Genomic DNA, 18,046 nt, shown 5'->3' with positions numbered 1-18,046 from the left:
GGGGCGATGGCGGAGGGGGCGGGGCAGCTCCTCGCGCCCCAGCCGCCCTCCCGTCTACTCTCTGCTCCGCCCACCCGCCCCGCTCCTCCCTGTGGCAGGGGGCGCTGTTCCCCTTTCCCTCTCGCTCAATCCCCCCACTCCGCCTGGCGGGCGTGGGCACACACAGGTCACGTGACGCCCAAGGGCTACTGCACGACATGGAGAGAGGGGAATTAGATCACGTGACCACCTAGGTTCGTGGCAGCCCCCCGTCGGTCAGACCGGCTAACGGAGGATGGGGAGACTAGAGGTGCTGATGCTCCCACTGGGCTGCAGAGGGGGGGGGAGGCGAGCCGAGTTTGCCTCGGTAGCAATGGCAGCCGCGGCACCTGCTTCCTCACGTGATCCTCTACGAGCCCGAGGAAGACGTCATGTGACCGCTGCCGCTGAGCCTGGCCGTTGGTCGCGGGAACTACGGTGGCCGACCTGAGCTAGGTCTGTTACCTAGGTAACCTAGTTCCGGCGCCTGAGACAAACCTACCGGTTTTCAAGGGAAGCGGCTGCCGGCGTTTCGGCCTGGATTGGCCCGGGACAGGGAGGTAGGTGGCCGGCCGGAGGCGGCACCCTCTGGGCGCCCAACAACAGAGCTCCAGCTGCGACTGACAGACTTGTGCGCGCGGCCCTTGCGGGAGCCCTGTGCCAGCCCGCTAGCCCGAGGCTGTGCCCTGGGCGGGGCCGGGGTCGCTCCGGCGTGCGCCTGCCCTGGGAAGCCAGGAGACCTGCTGCCTGAAACGCCGCTGCCCTGCCTTGGCCCGGGGCTAGAGAGACGCCCACTTGCCCACAGGGCGATCGCCGGGGGGGCTTGCGGCTAAGCCCGCCTTTCCTGATGCTCTGGGCCTAGTGCCTCCTGGGCACGCTGAGGATTGGGATTGGGAGTTTCTTCTGCTGAGCTCTGCCTCTTGCGTCCTGTTGGAATGGTGTATAAAGGCTGCAGATCGACCCACCATGCTGAGTGGGAACCTTTTAAAAAGCGAAATAAATAGGAAGGGCCAGATTTAGACTAAAGGGACACTGACCCTCCCCTCCCCCAGCATAAGACTAAATTTCATGCGTTTGAAAAGTGAACTCTTCCCCACTTGTGCAGTCCATTAACAGCCCTCCTGATCACTTTAAACTGAATAGATTTTCAACATCCCATTCACCTATTACCATTGTTGCTGTTTACTTCCTGCAGTTTATTCAACTGAGGCATTGGAAATAGACTGTGCAGTTCATGGCTTTCAAATGTTAGTTCACTGATGATGAGTTTGGATTTCAGGAATGTGTGAATTCAAACACAAAACAGTATAAAATACAAGTTATGCAAATGTTTCTATTAAGTCTTATAAAAATATAAAAACAGACTCTGTCTGTTTGAAGAGTGTGACTCCTTTGGTGATATTTTTGGATTAATAGTAACATAACCATGTGCCAAGGCAGTGAAAAAACAACCACCACCACCAAAAAGGTCCTGCTTTGAGCAGGGGTTTGGACTAGATGACCTCCTGAGGTCTCTTCCAACCTTGATATTCTATGATTCTATGATCACAGCTTCAAATCCCAGTGGGGTTAAGTCAGTTTTCCATCATTCCTGGGAAGATAAACTTGAGTTCTAGGAAGTCTATTCTGTGTGTCTTTTCATATGAGATATTAGAAATATTATGGCATTTGCCATGAGAAAAAGGCTTTTAATAATCTTCTAGCCAAAGTTTCCCCTTCCTGCAATGATGCAGTGTGCTGCCAGGCAACCACCCTTCATTTCCAGAAATGGCTGCATTTTGTGATATTGTGTGTGTATATATTATTTGCAAAGCGCTTTGGGATCCTTCTACATTAAATACATAAATATAAGGTTATTTCTTATTAAGGGTGAAACTTGCCTAAAGTCTTTTCAGGAAGCATGTGCTTGATTTTAGTTAATAACTGGCATTACCTGTGGGCAAATGGATGTCAACTGATTTTAAAAAAAACTTTTTGAAAAATAAAACATCAGATGAAATTTTATAAGATGCAATGTAAATATTTATAAGAAATCTGTGTGTATAGATGTATGTAATGCACAGGAAACCACGGTAAAATGTAAGAAGAAGATCAGGATTCATTTTTTCTTAGCAAGCTTGCAAATAAATATTCTTCACTTGCTTAAGCCGTTGGCATAGGTAGTAACATTAAAATGTCACAGCTCACAAGACTTCTTGTTGTAAAAATATAAAATCATACTGGATTATGAGTGTCATGAGAGGTCACATTGTTAATCCTCTTAGTGTGGTTTTTTAAGACTCTTTCCAAGTGCTTACATAGGGGTATCTTATTTAATTCAAAGACTGGGCAGTCTTTGCAGCAATTTTCTTTAGTACTGCCAAAGTGTTGGGTAGTCTTTGGATAAAGTAAGAGTTAAAGCAGGAAACAGTTATCAGAACTCGCCTGCCAAAATCAGTTTACTAGTTAGGTAATAGTTCTATGTTCTGACAAGGATCTATACTTGAAAAAGTTCATATTTAATAGTAAAACCTTATCTGCAAACCCTTAATCTATTTTGAATTTATTATATCACTTCTTGTTCTGAAGGATTCCAGAGTACTTCAAAACTATATATGGCACCACTGTAAAACAGCCACTTCGAGTCTGCAGGGAGATACCTAAAAGCTGCATGCTGTTGAGAAGCTGGGGAATATTTGTTCTCAAAAACCAACATAAATCCTCCCTTTACAAAAAGCACTATTGACTTTTCTATGTGAATGCAGAGCAGACAGAATTTCTGTCTTTAAGAGCTAACCTGAAAGACTTCCATGGATTAAGACAGGTTTCAGAGTAACAGCCGTGTTAGTCTGTATTCGCAAAAAGAAAAGGAGGACTTGTGGCACCTTAGAGACTAACCAATTTATTAGAGCATAAGCTTTCGTGAGCTACAGCTCACTTCTTCAGATGCATATCGTGGAAACTGCAGCAGGCTTTATATATACACAGAGAATATGAAACAATACCTATTCCCACCCCACTGTCCTGCTGGTAATAGCTTATCTAAAGTGATTTCCAGCACAAATCCAGGTTTTCTCACCCTCCACCCCCCCACACAAATTCACTCTCCTGCTGGTGATAGCCCATCCAAAGTGATAACTCTTTACACAATGTGCATGACAATTAAGCTGGGCTATTTCCTGCATAAATCCAGGTTCTCACATCCCCCCCCACCCCCATACACACACAAACTCACTCTCCTGCTGGTAATAGCTCATCCAAACTGACCACTCTTCAAGTTAAAATCCAAGTTAAACCAGAACATCTGGGGGGCGGGGTAGGAAAAAACAAGAGGAAACAGGCTACCTTGCATAATGACTTAGCCACTCCAAGTCTCTATTTAAGCCTAAATTAATAGTATCCAATTTGCAAATGAATTCCAATTCAGCAGTTTCTCGCTGGAGTCTGGATTTGAAGTTTTTTTGTTTTAAGATAGCGACCTTCATGTCTGTGATCGCGTGACCAGAGAGATTGAAGTGTTCTCCGACTGGTTTATGAATGTTATAATTCTTGACATCTGATTTGTGTCCATTTATTCTTTTACGTAGAGACTGTCCAGTTTGACCAATGTACATGGCAGAGGGGCATTGCTGGCACATGATGGCATATATCACATTGGTGGATGTGCAGGTGAACGAGCCTCTGATAGTGTGGCTGACGTTATTAGGCCCTGTGATGGTGTCCCCTGAATAGATATGTGGGCACAGTTGGCAACGGGCTTTGTTGCAAGGATAAGTTCCTGGGTTAGTGGTTCTGTTGTGTGGTATGTGGTTGTTGGTGAGTATTTGCTTCAGGTTGCGGGGCTGTCTGTAGGCAAGGACTGGCCTGTCTCCCAAGATTTGTGAGAGTGTTGGGTCATCCTTTAGGATAGGTTGTAGATCCTTAATAATGCGTTGGAGGGGTTTTAGTTGGGGGCTGAAGGTGACGGCTAGTGGCGTTCTGTTATTTTCTTTGTTAGGCCTGTCCTGTAGTAGGTAACTTCTGGGAACTCTTCTGGCTCTATCAATCTGTTTCTTTACTTCTGCAGGTGGGTATTGTAGTTGTAAGAAAGCTTGACAGAGATCTTGTAGGTGTTTGTCTCTGTCTGAGGGGTTGGAGCAAATGCGGTTGTATCGCAGAGCTTGGCTGTAGACGATGGATCGTGTGGTGTGGTCAGGGTGAAAGCTGGAGGCATGCAGGTAGGAATAGCGGTCAGTAGGTTTCCGGTATAGGGTGGTGTTTATGTGACCATTGTTTATTAGCACTGTAGTGTCCAGGAAGTGGATCTCTTGTGTGGACTGGACCAGGCTGAGGTTGGTGGTGGGATGGAAATTGTTGAAATCATGGTGGAATTCCTCAAGGGCTTCTTTTCCATGGGTCCAGATGATGAAGATGTCATCAATATAGCGCAAGTAGAGTAGGGGCTTTAGGGGACGAGAGCTGAGGAAGCGTTGTTCTAAATCAGCCATAAAAATGTTGGCATACTGTGGGGCCATGCGGGTACCCATAGCAGTGCCGCTGATCTGAAGGTATACATTGTCCCCAAATGTGAAGTAGTTATGGGTAAGGACAAAGTCACAAAGTTCAGCCACCAGGTTAGCCGTGACATTATCGGGGATAGTGTTCTTGACGGCTTGTAGTCCATCTTTGTGTGGAATGTTGGTGTAGAGGGCTTCTACATCCATAGTGGCCAGGATGGTGTTAACAGGTGTTAACAGCACAGTTTCCACGATATGCATCTGAAGAAGTGAGCTGTAGCTCACGAAAGCTTATGCTCTAATAAATTGGTTAGTCTCTAAGGTGCCACAAGTCCTCCTTTTCTTTTTTCCATGGATTAAATCATTATTTATTTGTTATGCTGTAGCAGTGTGCTCAGTGCTGGACAGACTCTAGAGAAAGTCTCCCTGCCCCAGAGTGTTCACAATTTTGGAAAACAAACAGTTAACAATTAAAATACATCCAGCACTGTGCAAGTGTATATGGTATAGATGCAAACTGATGTTTATGGTGTTTTTCTCCCTTTCGTTATAAATGAAACATTTCCTTCCTGATAACGTTGGTGGAAGAGCTGCATTTTGAAGAGGAAAATGAAGGATGAGAAGAAGTTCCTATTTTATCAACCTCACAAATTTTAAGGGCTAAATCAGTCCTGTTGGTATTTATGTCTATGATTCTAGGGAATCTAGGCAATTCAGATGTGGTGCTTGGACCTTTGTTTGCAGTAAATACAGTATTTGGGGCAAATGTGGTATAATTTAGTCTTGGTAGATAACTTTTAATGTTTCCTGCATGAAAAGCTAGTAGGAAATTACGAGGTTGTTTATGATTTCAAAAGCACTGCCTCATTTACTGCATTATTTTTAATTTTAGTATTTTCCAGTAATTGAACTGTTTTGGAAGTTAAGATTGCTGACTATGGCTCATCGATTTTCAAAAGCAGAACTAGATGAGCAGTTTGAACAGTTTCTGAAGGAGGTATGTTTCCATTTTAATATTAAATTGATTACATATCTTTTTTATCCCATTAAAATGTGGAAACACTGATGATTGGGTGTGGTAGAGCAGGAGAGACGTGACACAGCTATATTATATTGAATAATTCTCTTAGGTAGTGATTGCACAAAGCCTTACAGACCGGCTTAACTTAAAACTTGCAAGTAGTGCCAGTGAAGTCAATGGGATATTTTTGTGCTTAATTTTAAGCCCGTGTGCATGTTTTTGGTGGACTGGGGCCTTAGAAAGCTCATTTGCTACATGATTTTATGATATGATTAATTGTGATTACATTATTCAAGGTATTAAATTTGAGAGCCAGACTCAGCGCTAGCAGCAGATGTTTAAAATTGATCTGCTTGACTTAAAATACATGGAATGAGACCAATAGCAACTTTTCCATATGTGTATAAAATTGCAATTTGCATTTAAAACTACTTTCATCAAGTATTTTTCCTGTATTATTTTTAAATATATAATTTCACTTAAAAGCGGCTCTAAATTCTAATAAAATTCATTGCTATAAAATAAACCTAACAAAAGGGGAGCCAACTGTAGTGGTTTGAAAGTTTTAGGCTGAAGGATTTTATCACTGATGGTGCCCAGTGTTTAGCAAAGGGTTACATCTAGCCAAAAGTATCCAGATTTTCCAGACTTCTGGTACTGACAAATCAAAACACCATAAATCTCCAGCGCTGCATTTCTTTCGCTGGAGCTGTATTATGTAGTCTATTACTTTCCCAGCATATGAATGAAAACAAGTTGACTTAGGGTCAGTCCAGATAAGATGGAAATGATGCTCGTTAGTAGCGGGGAAACATCTGGAGGATTTGGCAGGGGTTGTGTGCTCTGTTTGTTGAGGTATGCCTGTCTATTGTCAAAGCAATTCATAATTTCTCAGTATTTTACTAGATCCATCACTGCTTCTGGTTAGCAGCTCTGAATGTTCTTTGGCTAGCCAAGCAACTGTGGTCTCTTCTTTTTGATGCAGACCTTGCTACAGTTTCCATTCATTTTTCTCTTCTACTTCACTACCATTGTATGTGTTGAGCAGTCTTGAAGGACACTTGGAGCTTTGACTAATGGAAAATTGTTTTTTCTGCCTTTTAAGCAGGAAAGAATGTGAGCTCATTATACTACTGCTCTCCAATGGCTTCCAGTTTGTTTCTGAGTATAGTTTAATCTTTTGTTTAACCTAATTAAGGCCTTGAATGTTCTGGATGTGGTTACCTTAGAGATTGTCTGCATTTTTCCCATTGCCTTTTTGGTAATTGAGATCTACTGTGGTGCAATTAGAGTTGATCTCTTAGGCTCTGTTGGCTGGACTCAGGGATTGTGACTTTGGAACTCCCTCTGTGGTTTATTGAAATTTGTGAGCATGATGTGAGCCACACTTACTTAGGCCCTTTTCAGACTAGGGGTGCAGCCATGGGGCATATGTGATGTAAGACAGTGGGCACCAAGTTAAATTATATATAATATGTTCATATTTTAAACGTTTGTGTAAGTAATTAAACTACATGGCAGAGTTGCACTAGTCAGGAGGCTCCTTCTTCTTGGTTGCTCTGAAGCTTTTGATTTTCAGAGGCTGGTTTCTATCCCTGCCTGAAGTATGCAGCTAGGGGGAATCCCTACAGCCCTAGGGATTGAACAGCATTGAATAGAGAGATTGGGAAACCAAAATGGCATTTTTTAACCTAAGGTATTCCATCAGCTATCAAGGCCAAATTCTGCTGTTTCTGACAACAATGTGAATAAATAGCTACTACACAGATGTTTTTAATAGTGTTTATAGTATAGTAGTGTTCTGTTATGGAGATGGGGGGGGAAGCAAACATCATTCTGGGATGTATTAGCAGAAGTGTTGTAAGCAAGACACGAGAAGTAATTCTTCCACTCTATTCCACATTATTTAGGCCTCCGCTTGGAGTATTGTGTCCAGTTCTGGGCACCACATTTCAGGAAAGATGTGGACAAATTGGAGAAAGTTCAGAGAAGAGCAACACAAATTACTGGAAAACATGACCCATGAGGAAAGATTGAAAAAATTGGGTTTAGTCTGGAGAAGAGAAGATTGAGAGAGGATATGATAACCATTTTCAAGTACATCAAAGATTGTTACAAGGAGGAGGGAGAAAAATTGTTCTCCTTAACCTCTGAGGATAGGACAAGAAACCATGGGCTTAAATTACAGCAAGGGCAGTTTAGGTTGCACATTAGGAAAAACTTCCTGTCAGAGTGGTTAAGCACTGGAATAAATTGTCTAAGGAAGTTGTGGAATCTCCATCATTAGAGATCTTTAAGAGCAAGTTGGACAAACACCTGTCAGGGATGGTCTAGATAATACTTAGCCCTGCCTTGAGTGCCTCCCAGTCCTACGATTCTGTGTTTTACTGAAGAAATGCGGTGATTTGGTTTTGCTTTTTCAGAAACTGATGGCTGCGGCTGGAATTAAGACTGCCTGTTTTGTTGGGAGTCAGAGGCATATATGCTGAGTGAAAGAATGTGGAGAAGGCAAAATCATAATTGCAAGGGTTGTGTGAGCACTAAATTTGTTTGAGTGTTAGCTATTTTATGCTGTATCAGCAAAAACAACAACGAGTCCTTGTAGCACTTTAGAGACTAACAAATTTATTTGGGCATAAGCTTTCGTGCACGAGAACCCACTTCATCAGCTGCATTGAGTGGAAAATGCAGTCGCAGGTATAAATACACAGCACATGAAAAGATGGGAGTTGCCTTACCAATTGGGAGGTCAGTCTAATGAGACAATTCAAATAACAGTAGGATACCAAAGGAGGAAAAATCACTTTTGTAGTGATAATGAGAGTGGCCCATTTCAAACAGTTGACAAGAAGGTGTGAGAAACAGTAGGGAGAAATTAGTATGGGGGAAATTAGGTTTTGTAATGACCCAATCACTCCCGGTCTTCATTCAGGCCTAATTTGATGGTGTCCAGTTTGCAAATTAATTCCAGTTCTGCAGTCTCACGTTGGAGTCTGGTTTTGAAGTTTTTTTGTTGAAGAATTGCCACTTTTAGGTGTCAGAGTAACAGCCGTGTTAGTCTGTATTCACAAAAAGAAAAGGAGTTTTTGTGGCACCTTAGAGACTAACAAATTTATTTGGGCATGAGCTTTCGTGAGCTACAGCTCACTTCATCGGATGCATACTGTGGAAACTGCAGAAGACATTATATACACGGAGACCATGAAACAATACCTCCTCCCACCCCACTGTCCTGCTGGTAATAGCTTATCTAAAGTGATCATCAAGTTGGGCCATTTCCAGCACAAATCCAGGTTTTCTCACCCTCCGCCCCCCCACAAACTCACTCTCCTGCTGGTAATAGCCCATCCATTGTGCTGGAAATGGCCCACCTTGATTATCATACACATTTTAAAGAGAGTGGTCACTTTGGATGGGCTATTACCAGCAAGAGAGTGAGTTTGTGGGGGGGGGAGGGCGGAGGGTGAGAAAACCTGGATTTGTGCTGGAAATGGCCCAACTTGATGATTACTTTAGATAAGCTATTACCACCAGGAGAGTGGGGTGGGAGGAGGTATTGTTTCATGGTCTCCGTGTATATAATGTCTTCTGCAGTTTCCACAGTATGCATCCGATGAAGTGAGCTACAGCTCACGAAAGCTCATGCTCAAATAAATTGGTTAGTCTCTAAGGTGCCACAAGTACTCCTTTTCTTTTCACTTTTAGGTGTGTGATTTCCTGCCTTTTTTATTATGGTGTTGCATGCCCTTGAGTAGTTTTAACTGTCTATCAGTGAAGTGTGTTGGGGAGATTTTTCAAAATTTTAAAGAAATTCTATCAATTGTATTTATTCAAATGGATTGCTACCAGTGGTTTTATATGTATTCTTTTGCATATATTGTCACTTGCCCCATACGGTCCAGTTCCCCGTGCAGGTTCCTCTGCACAGTTCTATTCATTCTCCGTGTCCTACTAAAGAAACTTGTTTTCACCCCCATACCCTCCTATAAACAGGCTCAGTTGCCCGATAGAGCTCCACATACAAGTCCTGCCTCCTTCCATGCCCCCACAGAGTTTTCCTTCTCAACATGCTTCCCTCATCCGTCACATCCCTAGTTCCTGTCAAGCCTCTCCCTGCACAGTGAGAAAACTGACTTGAACTATATCAGTGATCCTTTCTGAGATTTCTGTGTGTCACGCAATATGGAGAGTGTTCCCATGCTCAGTACTCCAGTTGCTTTGCTTAAGGCTTCATGACATCTGCAAGTGGAGCTCTAAAGAGCCATAGCTTGATTTTTGCTGCTCTACAGTGATAATCATGGGCAGCTGAAAAGAGAGATTATTCACTTAATTGGAGAACCTGCAGAGTAACCTGTTTGAAAGACTAACACTACATATTGAGGGAATCCTAATCCTTTCAGAAGATTGTGTGTATAAAATGATGTGTATAATACAAGCTTGTGCTAAGAAAAGTAATTAAAAAAAAAAACTAATGTAAAAATGTCAAGAAAATGGTACTTTGATGTATATCATTAAATGACTGGAACGCTCTTGCTCTGTGAAGTGTTAAATGCCAAGGATCTGATCCTGCAGGTATTTCTGCACTTGCTTAATTTTACTGCCATGTGTAGTCCCATTGACAATGGACTGCTTCATGGTAGTGAGTTAAGCAAGTGCTTAAATGAATGCAGAATTGGTGTCCAAGTCCCTAAAGAATTGGTCTGACTTTATGCATGTTTTTAAAATTAATCTTTTTTTAGCTAATTAATAAGTACCATTATTGTTTAGTGGGAAGTAAAATAATTGACTCTGACTCTGTCTTCTCAAAGCTCACGAAAGCTTATGTTCAAATAAATTTGTTAGTCTCTAAGGTGCTTTTCTTTTTGTGAATACAGACTAACACGGCTGCTACTCTGAAATCTATCTTCTCAGTATTTTTGAGAGGCAACATTAAGTTTATTTAGCCATCAAAACTAGTATTGAGAATTCACTGTTCAGAAAAAAAGGTTGTGGGGTTTGTTTGTTTTTTGTTGTTGTTTTTTGTAAAAATAAGCATTTTCAGTAAGTCTTGGTGATCAGACAAATGTTGTTATTGGGGAAAATGTAGTAATTTTTGTGTAAAAGTTTTCTATCCCAGGTGTTACTTTACTATTTGCAGTTGACAAGATGACTGGACATAGAAAGTTTCCAGATCTGAATTACAACATCTGGGGGTTTCAGTTTCTTCAGTTATGATACTCCAAGGAGTATCAGCATCATGCATGTCCTGCTTGCTGAGTAAAGGATACAGTTAGTCATAACAGAACTTGTATCAAGCACCTGTCGATAACTCCCAGCTAGCGAGAGGCACACAGTCCTTGTGGGACAGTGGTACTATAATACCTGTGTTGTGACTAGAATAAGGAAATTATTTTGACTTTGTTAAGGGCATATATTAAAAATGTGTTTTATTCTGTCCTGTTGAGCAATTCGGCCAAAAGAGTTTATAGTATGTGCTGTCATTTTTTAGCTTTATAATTTACAATTTTTTATTAAATTGCTTAGTATTCGTGATGCAGGGCTTTCAGTACAGTACTTAAAGATTCTCTCTCTGAGGCTATTGAAAATATGATAAACTTTTATTTTTGTAAAACTTAATTTTTAAAAAATTGTTCAGAAATGATGGTGGATTTTGGAGATATTGGTTAGAGCACTGTAATATTTCTTTGTGTTACTGTTCCTTTTGTTAGCAGTTGCTAAAGGATTGTTCATTTTAGACCATTCACGTTTGATTTATGGATGTTCTCAGCTCATTTAGATCTTAATATATGGGTGGTCCTTTATGGGAAATGTAATAATTATAATAATGCTAACTGCTCCTTGGCTTCATACTGATTAAGTACACAAAACTTGGTTGATTCCAGTCAAGACTGCACTGTTAAAATGACCGCAAATATAAATATAAAAATTAAGATTTCTATAGTGGTATTAACTTCCTGGTATATTTAAAAATATAAGCAATAATATGCGGTGTTAACCTACACAGTTAGGAGAGAAAAATAGGAATAGAATATACAGCAGTGTCCGCCACAGCTGGGGGAACCCCCGCCTCTTGCATTTCTGCTCTTTGCTGACTCTTACAACTGTACAAACTTAACATTGCTCTAACATTTTTTTTGCATTTAGCTTAAGTTTATTTTAATGAATTTTTTAAAAAACATTATTGGCTTAGGTCATCTTATGAGACTATGAAGTAGCACATAAAATCCATACTGCCCTGAATCTACTGATTGGAAGTGTATTGTGAACTACTTGAGGGTGGCAGTGATAAGAGAAATTCATGCAAATGAGGTTCTGGTGGGGACAGGGATATGTGAGGCTTCCTATACTTCATGCCCCTTTTCTCTTCCCCCACTCAGCATCTGAAAAGTTCACTGTGGCCCTATTTCTGCCATAACTCCCCCAGAGCTGTCCTGGGAGTCGGAGAGAAGGAGCAGAAGTTGGCTCTGTGGGCATGGGTCAGGTCTCTACTTCAACACAGCCTTGTGACCTGGTAGACTGGCTGTGGATCTTTCCTCTCCCCACTCCTTCCCATTTATCTCAGTTAGCAGGAGTTTAGAACTTTGCTCCAGTGGTCTGACTGGCTCTGAGTTGGACCTACCAGTCCGAATCCCTATGGCTAACTGTTAGTTGTGCATTGACACAAACTTGATAGTCAGGGTGGAACTGCTCAGGCATACTGTCTACCTGATTTAATTCCCAAGAGCATGGAAAGCACAGAGTGGAGTTCTGAATTCTGCCCATTATCAGACAAGTGAGGAAGGCTTCATGGTTATTTCGGGGGGGGGGGGGGGCGCTGGGGAATGACTTACCTTTGGGACTTTAACAATGCTGCTCAGGGTACAAAGTCAGGCCAAACTATACATCATCTTCTGTCCTCTGGAGGGACGTGATAAGAATTTGGCCCAAGTTTTTTATTTAAAAGAATTATTATACATAGGTTCTTACACTGTCACTAAAATAAAAATCTGATTACATTATTAAATTGAAAATGTATGTTGCTGATCAGATAATTTTTCCAGAACCAACTGTTGTCAATTAAACATCAGTGCTAGAAATATAGTACACAGTATTACTCCATATCCTAGTATAGTTATTGTTTTCTTGTACAACTTTATGCTACTAATATGAAAAGCCAAAAAGGGTGGACTGTGTGGAATCAAGGGAGGCTCCTGAACAACTCTACCAAAAGATCATGGATTAATTTTCAGTCATGTTGAAAACACAATGGAAATGTTTTCATTGTGCCCTTTTTATAATAGTCTGATCCTCAATTAAAAATATAATCTAAATCCAGAAAAAATGTTAAAGTAACTAAATATGTAAGTACCCAGAGGAGAGTAAAGTTATAAGTAACAGCCATCATGGATTTGTCAAACACAAATCATGCCAAAACAACCTAATTTCTTTCTTTGACAGAGTTACTGGCCTAGTGAATAGGGAGGAGGGTATAGACATGATATATATTAATTTTTAAAAAGGCTTTTGACATAGTCCCACATAACATTCTTATTAAGGAAACTGGGAAAATATGGTCTGGATGAAATTACTATAAGGTAGGTGCACAAATGGTTGAAAGACTGTATTCAGAGTAGTTATCAATGGTTTGCTGTCAAACAGAGAGGGACTGGGCATGTATCTAATGTGGCCTGGCAGAGCTCTGTCCAGGGTCCAGTACTATTCAGTATTTTCGTGAATGACTTGGATAATGGAATGGAGAGTGCGCTCATAAAATTGCATATGACCCCAAGCTGGGGATGGGGGTTTCTAGCACTTTGGAGGACAGAATTAGAATTCAAAATGACTGTGACAAACTGAAGAATTGGTCTGAATTCAACAAAATGGAATTCAATAGAGGGAAGTGCAAAGAACTCCACTTCGGAAGAAAAAAAAAATCAAATGCACAACTACAAAATGGGGAATAACTGGCTAGGTTGCAATACTACTGAAGCATCTGGGGGTTATAGTGGATCAAAAATTGAATGAGTCAGTAGTGTGATGCAGTTGTGGAAAGGGCTAATATAATTCTGGGGTGTATTAATGGGAGTATTGTGTGTAAAACACAGGAGGGTAATTATCCTGCTCTATTCTCAGAATGGTGAGACCTCAGCAGCAGTACTATGTCCAGTTTTGGGTGCCAAACTTTAAGAAAGATTTGGCGAATGGGAGAGAATCCAGAGGAGAGCATAAAAAATGATAAAAGGTTTAGAAAACCTGTGACCTGTAAGGAAAGATTTAAAAAAAAACTGGGTATGTTTAGTCTTGAGAAAAGAAGACTGAGGGGATGATCTGATAACAGTCTTCAGATATGTTAAGGGCTGTTTTATAGAGCACAGTGATCAGTTGTTCTGTGTCCACTGAAGGTAGGACAAGAAGTAATGGGTTTAATCTATAGCAAGGGAGATTTAGGTTAGAAAGTTTTTCCTCATACCTATGAGGATAATTAAGCTAAACTATCCCCATCATTGGAGGATTTTAAGAACAGGTTAGACAGACACCTGTCAGGGGGATGGTCTAGGTACACAGGGTCCTGCCTCAGCACAAGAGGCTGGACTAGATGATATCTCGAGATCCCATCTAGTCCTACATTTCTGTGATTCTAATGGTTCCTTACAGAACTATTTTTAATTTTGTGGACTTCTGATTCAGTCTCTTTCAGATGATTCATTTGGAAATTCAAAGGAAAAATCCACCGTTCTTGAGACACTGGGACAGCCCAGGAAAAAGGAATTGAAGAAGAAAAATCCTGTGCCATGGTGGATCTCAGAGGATGATTCTGATGATGGTGGTAAATACTGTGCATTTCTATATAACTTCAGTTCTTTTTGCCACAGTGTGTCAGCAGGATCTTTTTCTTTTTTTCATATTTTTTTTGCATCCTGAGGAAAACTGGTAATGTGAATGTAGTTATTGTATCACAGTGATAACAAGTAATGTTTGCAGAATACAAAATTAAATGAATTCATTAAACATTTTTTGATTCAAATCTTCATTGGAAAGAAAATTCAAGCTAGTAAGCTATGAGTATTATACTGTGTTTACTTTTATGGTTAACTAAAGTTCATAAAATATTGAGATACCCTTATATCAGATGAATAAATTCTGAATCACAAAAAGATAATTTATTAGAAAATATAGTGTACAAATATTAATAGGGGTCACAAAATGTCAATAGTAAAGCATAATTTCTTACTCCGTATCTGTAGATCTCCATTTTAAAAAATGGAGAGAGGGAAAAACATAAACAATTTTGAAACAATAAGAGATCTGTATTCATGATAATTATACTTGCAGCTATTCATATGGTGGGGTGGGGAAAGTGCAGGAGAAAATTCACAACAAAAGCAAAAACATGCTACCATTCTCCCATCCTCAATCAGATGGAGGTTTTTCACAGACCTGTAGTGTATTGGTAAAACCTATGGACTTGGTGGGTCGCATGATCTCTTGTGCAGTAACTACCTTGATCGCATCCTCCTACAAGAAAATATATATTGGTTGCAAACCTCCACTGGGGAACCACCTGACTCAGGTTGGTTTCCCAGTGACCTCTAACTATCTCGGGAGTCGGCTTTCACAGGGTGATTGCCAGTCGCTTTTTCACAGTGAATGGTGTCTCTTATTTTCATGATCCATTGCAGAAATATAAGGGTGAGCTCAGCAGAAAGTTCCGGAAGTATCCCCTGGAAGTTACGTAAACGCCACTGATCATCTCAGGATTTAAGAATGACTCTATCCCATTGATCTGTGGTCATAGTCCAGACCCAAATACTACATATTTACTTAATCCACAAATACAACATGCAGAACTCAGCAAGTGTCTGACTGTTGTCTGATGAGCTCCATGAGTTGCTCATCTTGGTCTCTGACTTTTCACAGGTTCTACTGGAAAACTCCTATCTCAGATGTTTCCCAATAGCTTTTCAAAAGCTCTGAGAGAGAACTTTCTTGCTGAGCAAGGAGTGCAAGCTGAGCATTCCACCTGGCCACTCCTTTTGCAAAAATGGCTTTGAAAGGGTATTAGCTCCAGGGATTTAAGGTAATTTCTCAAGGGATTATGGAAAGTTTGACCTCTTCTCTTACATTTCCTTTTGGGGTCCTTGAGGTAACCCACAAAGCCTTTTGAAATTTTTCTGAAGCCACTACTGGGAGCTGTATGGGGAACTGTGGGATAGGTACTCGGAGAACAGTGCAACCAAATGATGTAGAACAGCACAAGTCAGCAGTTAGTATGGACGTTCTGAGCCATTTCTGCTTAAACCAATTCTATCACACTGGTTCAGCTAAGAACAGTTCAGTTGTCTAGAGTAGATGCAATCTTAAAGCCCAGGCTGCAGGATAGGCAGTTAAGAAAAAAATCTTTATAAACTGAGCAGATTTGATACAATAAACCTGGAGACCCACCAAACAATTTTAGGGTCAATTTTAAGAGTAGAACGTCACTTAAAAGCTGGAAAATAGTAGGTAATCTAGGCCAATTTTGCCAATACAGAATCTTCCATACATAGTGTGCTGGATTCTGGCTCACACTTTGGCCCCCTTGTTCTAATCCTGCATTGTGAAGAGGTCATAAAGCTGCTGTAACTGGGCAGCTGGGGATTACCCTGGCATAGGGAAATTTCTGGATGGCGTAAAGCAGTGCATCTGTGTCTCTGTGATCCCTTTCTGAGCACAGGGCCATGTTTAGAGCAATAGGCGCTATAAGACAGCAGAAGTTAAAGGCTGAGGGTGCTCTAGTTTGCACTGGAGGCTGAACTGGCCCCATTATCTGTGGGAATCCTGGAGCAAAGAGGTGACCGACAGCCACCTGTCTTGCCTCCCCATTCTTGGGTCCTTTGTCAAGTGTAGTTCAGCAAGATCCAAGGATCCAGGCCTATATTCTCAAATAGATTCTCCAGTACGTTGTCATATTGTGCAACTGAGCAGTGGCTGAACAATGCTGCAGTACTAAATTGCTGCAACGGATAAATTGAACGAGTGATCTAGTTTCTTATCTTATATTGTTTTGCAAGTCAGATGTACGCTTATTAACGTGCAGCATAAGGAACAAAGTAACGGTTAGCACTGCTGAAAAATAAATGATATTGCTTCAAAGGTAACAAATGTGGGAATTAACTTTGAATTTAACTTGTGAGGTCTAAACTTAATGTTCCATGAAATTCTGCAGAGCTCTGTGTTCCCTTAGGCTTGGTCTTGCTGTTCGTTTGCAGACAGCACTCTTGTTAAAGTCTATAGGAGGTACCTGCATGAGATCTGCAGCATTAAGCTTATAGTGCTTTAGGCACTCTGCTAATTGCATTATGTCATTCAAACGTGATTGTCAAAAGTATTTTGTCAATGTGAAGCAAACAAACTCCTATGCAAATCTGTAGGAGTGTTAGTTTTTCTGTCATCTATCATGCAGTGTAAATCTCTAGTCTGATTATCTTTTCCTAGCCCTCTCATCATGGAAAGGCCCTGACATTGAGTTTCATCGAATAATAAGCAATTCAATTGGTTTTCTATATTAATTAATAAGCTAAAAGATACAGTGGTTTCTACTGACTGCTGTTCAGTTGGCTGAGAAGAAAATAATGGAAATAAAACTCGTAGTGTCTGTATATTTTATATTTGATCTCATCTTCCTTTGGCTTTATACTAAGGTTGAATTGATTTGTGGAGTATGTTTCCAGCTGTTGACTTTCATGTTTGGTAGATTAAGAAACTGCCTTTATTCCTATGGGCTGTTTTTCCCTCCTCTTGGATGCATTTGATCCTCGTTAATCACAGCTTCTAGTTCTTTTCACCATATTAGTGATAAAACAAAGAGCATGTGTCATAAATATAAAGGGAAGGATAAACCCCTTTAAAATCCCGCCTGGCCAGAGGAAAAATCCTCTCACCTGTAAAGGGTGAAAGGTAAAGCTAAAGGTAACCTCGCTGGCACCTGACCAAAATGACCAATGAGGAGACAAGATACTTTCAAAAGCTGGGAGGAGGGAGAAAAACAAAGGGTCTGTGTGTCTGTCTGTATGCTGCTTTTGCTGGGGATAGAGCAGGAATGGAGTCTTAGAACTTTTAGTAAGTAATCTAGCTAGGTATGCGTTAGATTATGATTTCTTTAAATGGCTGAGAAAAGAATTGTGCTGAATAGAATGACTATTTCTGTCTGTGTCTCTTTTTTGTAACTTAAGGTTTTGCCTAGAGGGATTCTCTGTTTTGAATCTAATTACCCTGTAAGGTGTCTACCATCCTGATTTTACAGGGGTGATTCCTTTACCTCTATTTACTTCTATTTCTATTAAAAGTCGTCTTGTAAGAAAACTGAATGCTTTTTCATGGTTCTCAGATCCAAGGGATTGGGTCTGTGGTCACCTATGCAAATTGGTGAGGATTTTTACCAAACCTTTCCCAGGAAGTGGGGTGCAAGGGTTGGGAGGATTTGGGGGGGAAAGACGTGTCCAAACTACGTTTCCCAGTAAACCCAGTTAGAGTTTGGTGGTGGCAGTGGATATTCCAAGGACAAAAGATAAAA

General features: G+C 40.9%; 1 protein-coding gene across 9 annotated transcripts in view; it reads left to right on the top strand.

Moving 5' to 3' along the window:
- The first annotated feature begins 437 nt into the window (after nucleotides 1–437).
- Nucleotides 438–18,046, top strand: part of CEP162 (centrosomal protein 162) — a 127,826-nt gene continuing 110,217 nt past the window's right edge. For 5 of the 9 annotated variants that reach the window (XR_013635548.1, XM_078852136.1, XM_073336578.2 and 2 more), the window contains exons 1-3: nucleotides 439–578; nucleotides 5,386–5,490; nucleotides 14,182–14,320. Coding sequence is in view for 7 of the 9 variants with exons in the window: in XM_078852136.1 (XP_078708262.1) it covers nucleotides 5,431–5,490; nucleotides 14,182–14,320 (199 nt within the window). In the remaining 2 variants the exon portion in view is untranslated. Of the gene's footprint in view, nucleotides 579–5,385; nucleotides 5,491–14,181; nucleotides 14,321–18,046 lie in introns of all 9 variants that reach the window. The other 4 variants (XM_073336580.2, XM_073336583.1, XM_073336582.2 and 1 more) reach the window with 3 other exon arrangements.

Source organism: Lepidochelys kempii, chromosome 3 (genome assembly GCF_965140285.1).
Source record: "Lepidochelys kempii isolate rLepKem1 chromosome 3, rLepKem1.hap1, whole genome shotgun sequence".
In the NCBI taxonomy this organism is placed as follows: Eukaryota; Metazoa; Chordata; order Testudines; family Cheloniidae; genus Lepidochelys; species Lepidochelys kempii.
The sequence above is the reverse complement of the archived record's forward strand: the minus strand, read 5'-3'. Positions and strand labels throughout refer to the sequence as shown.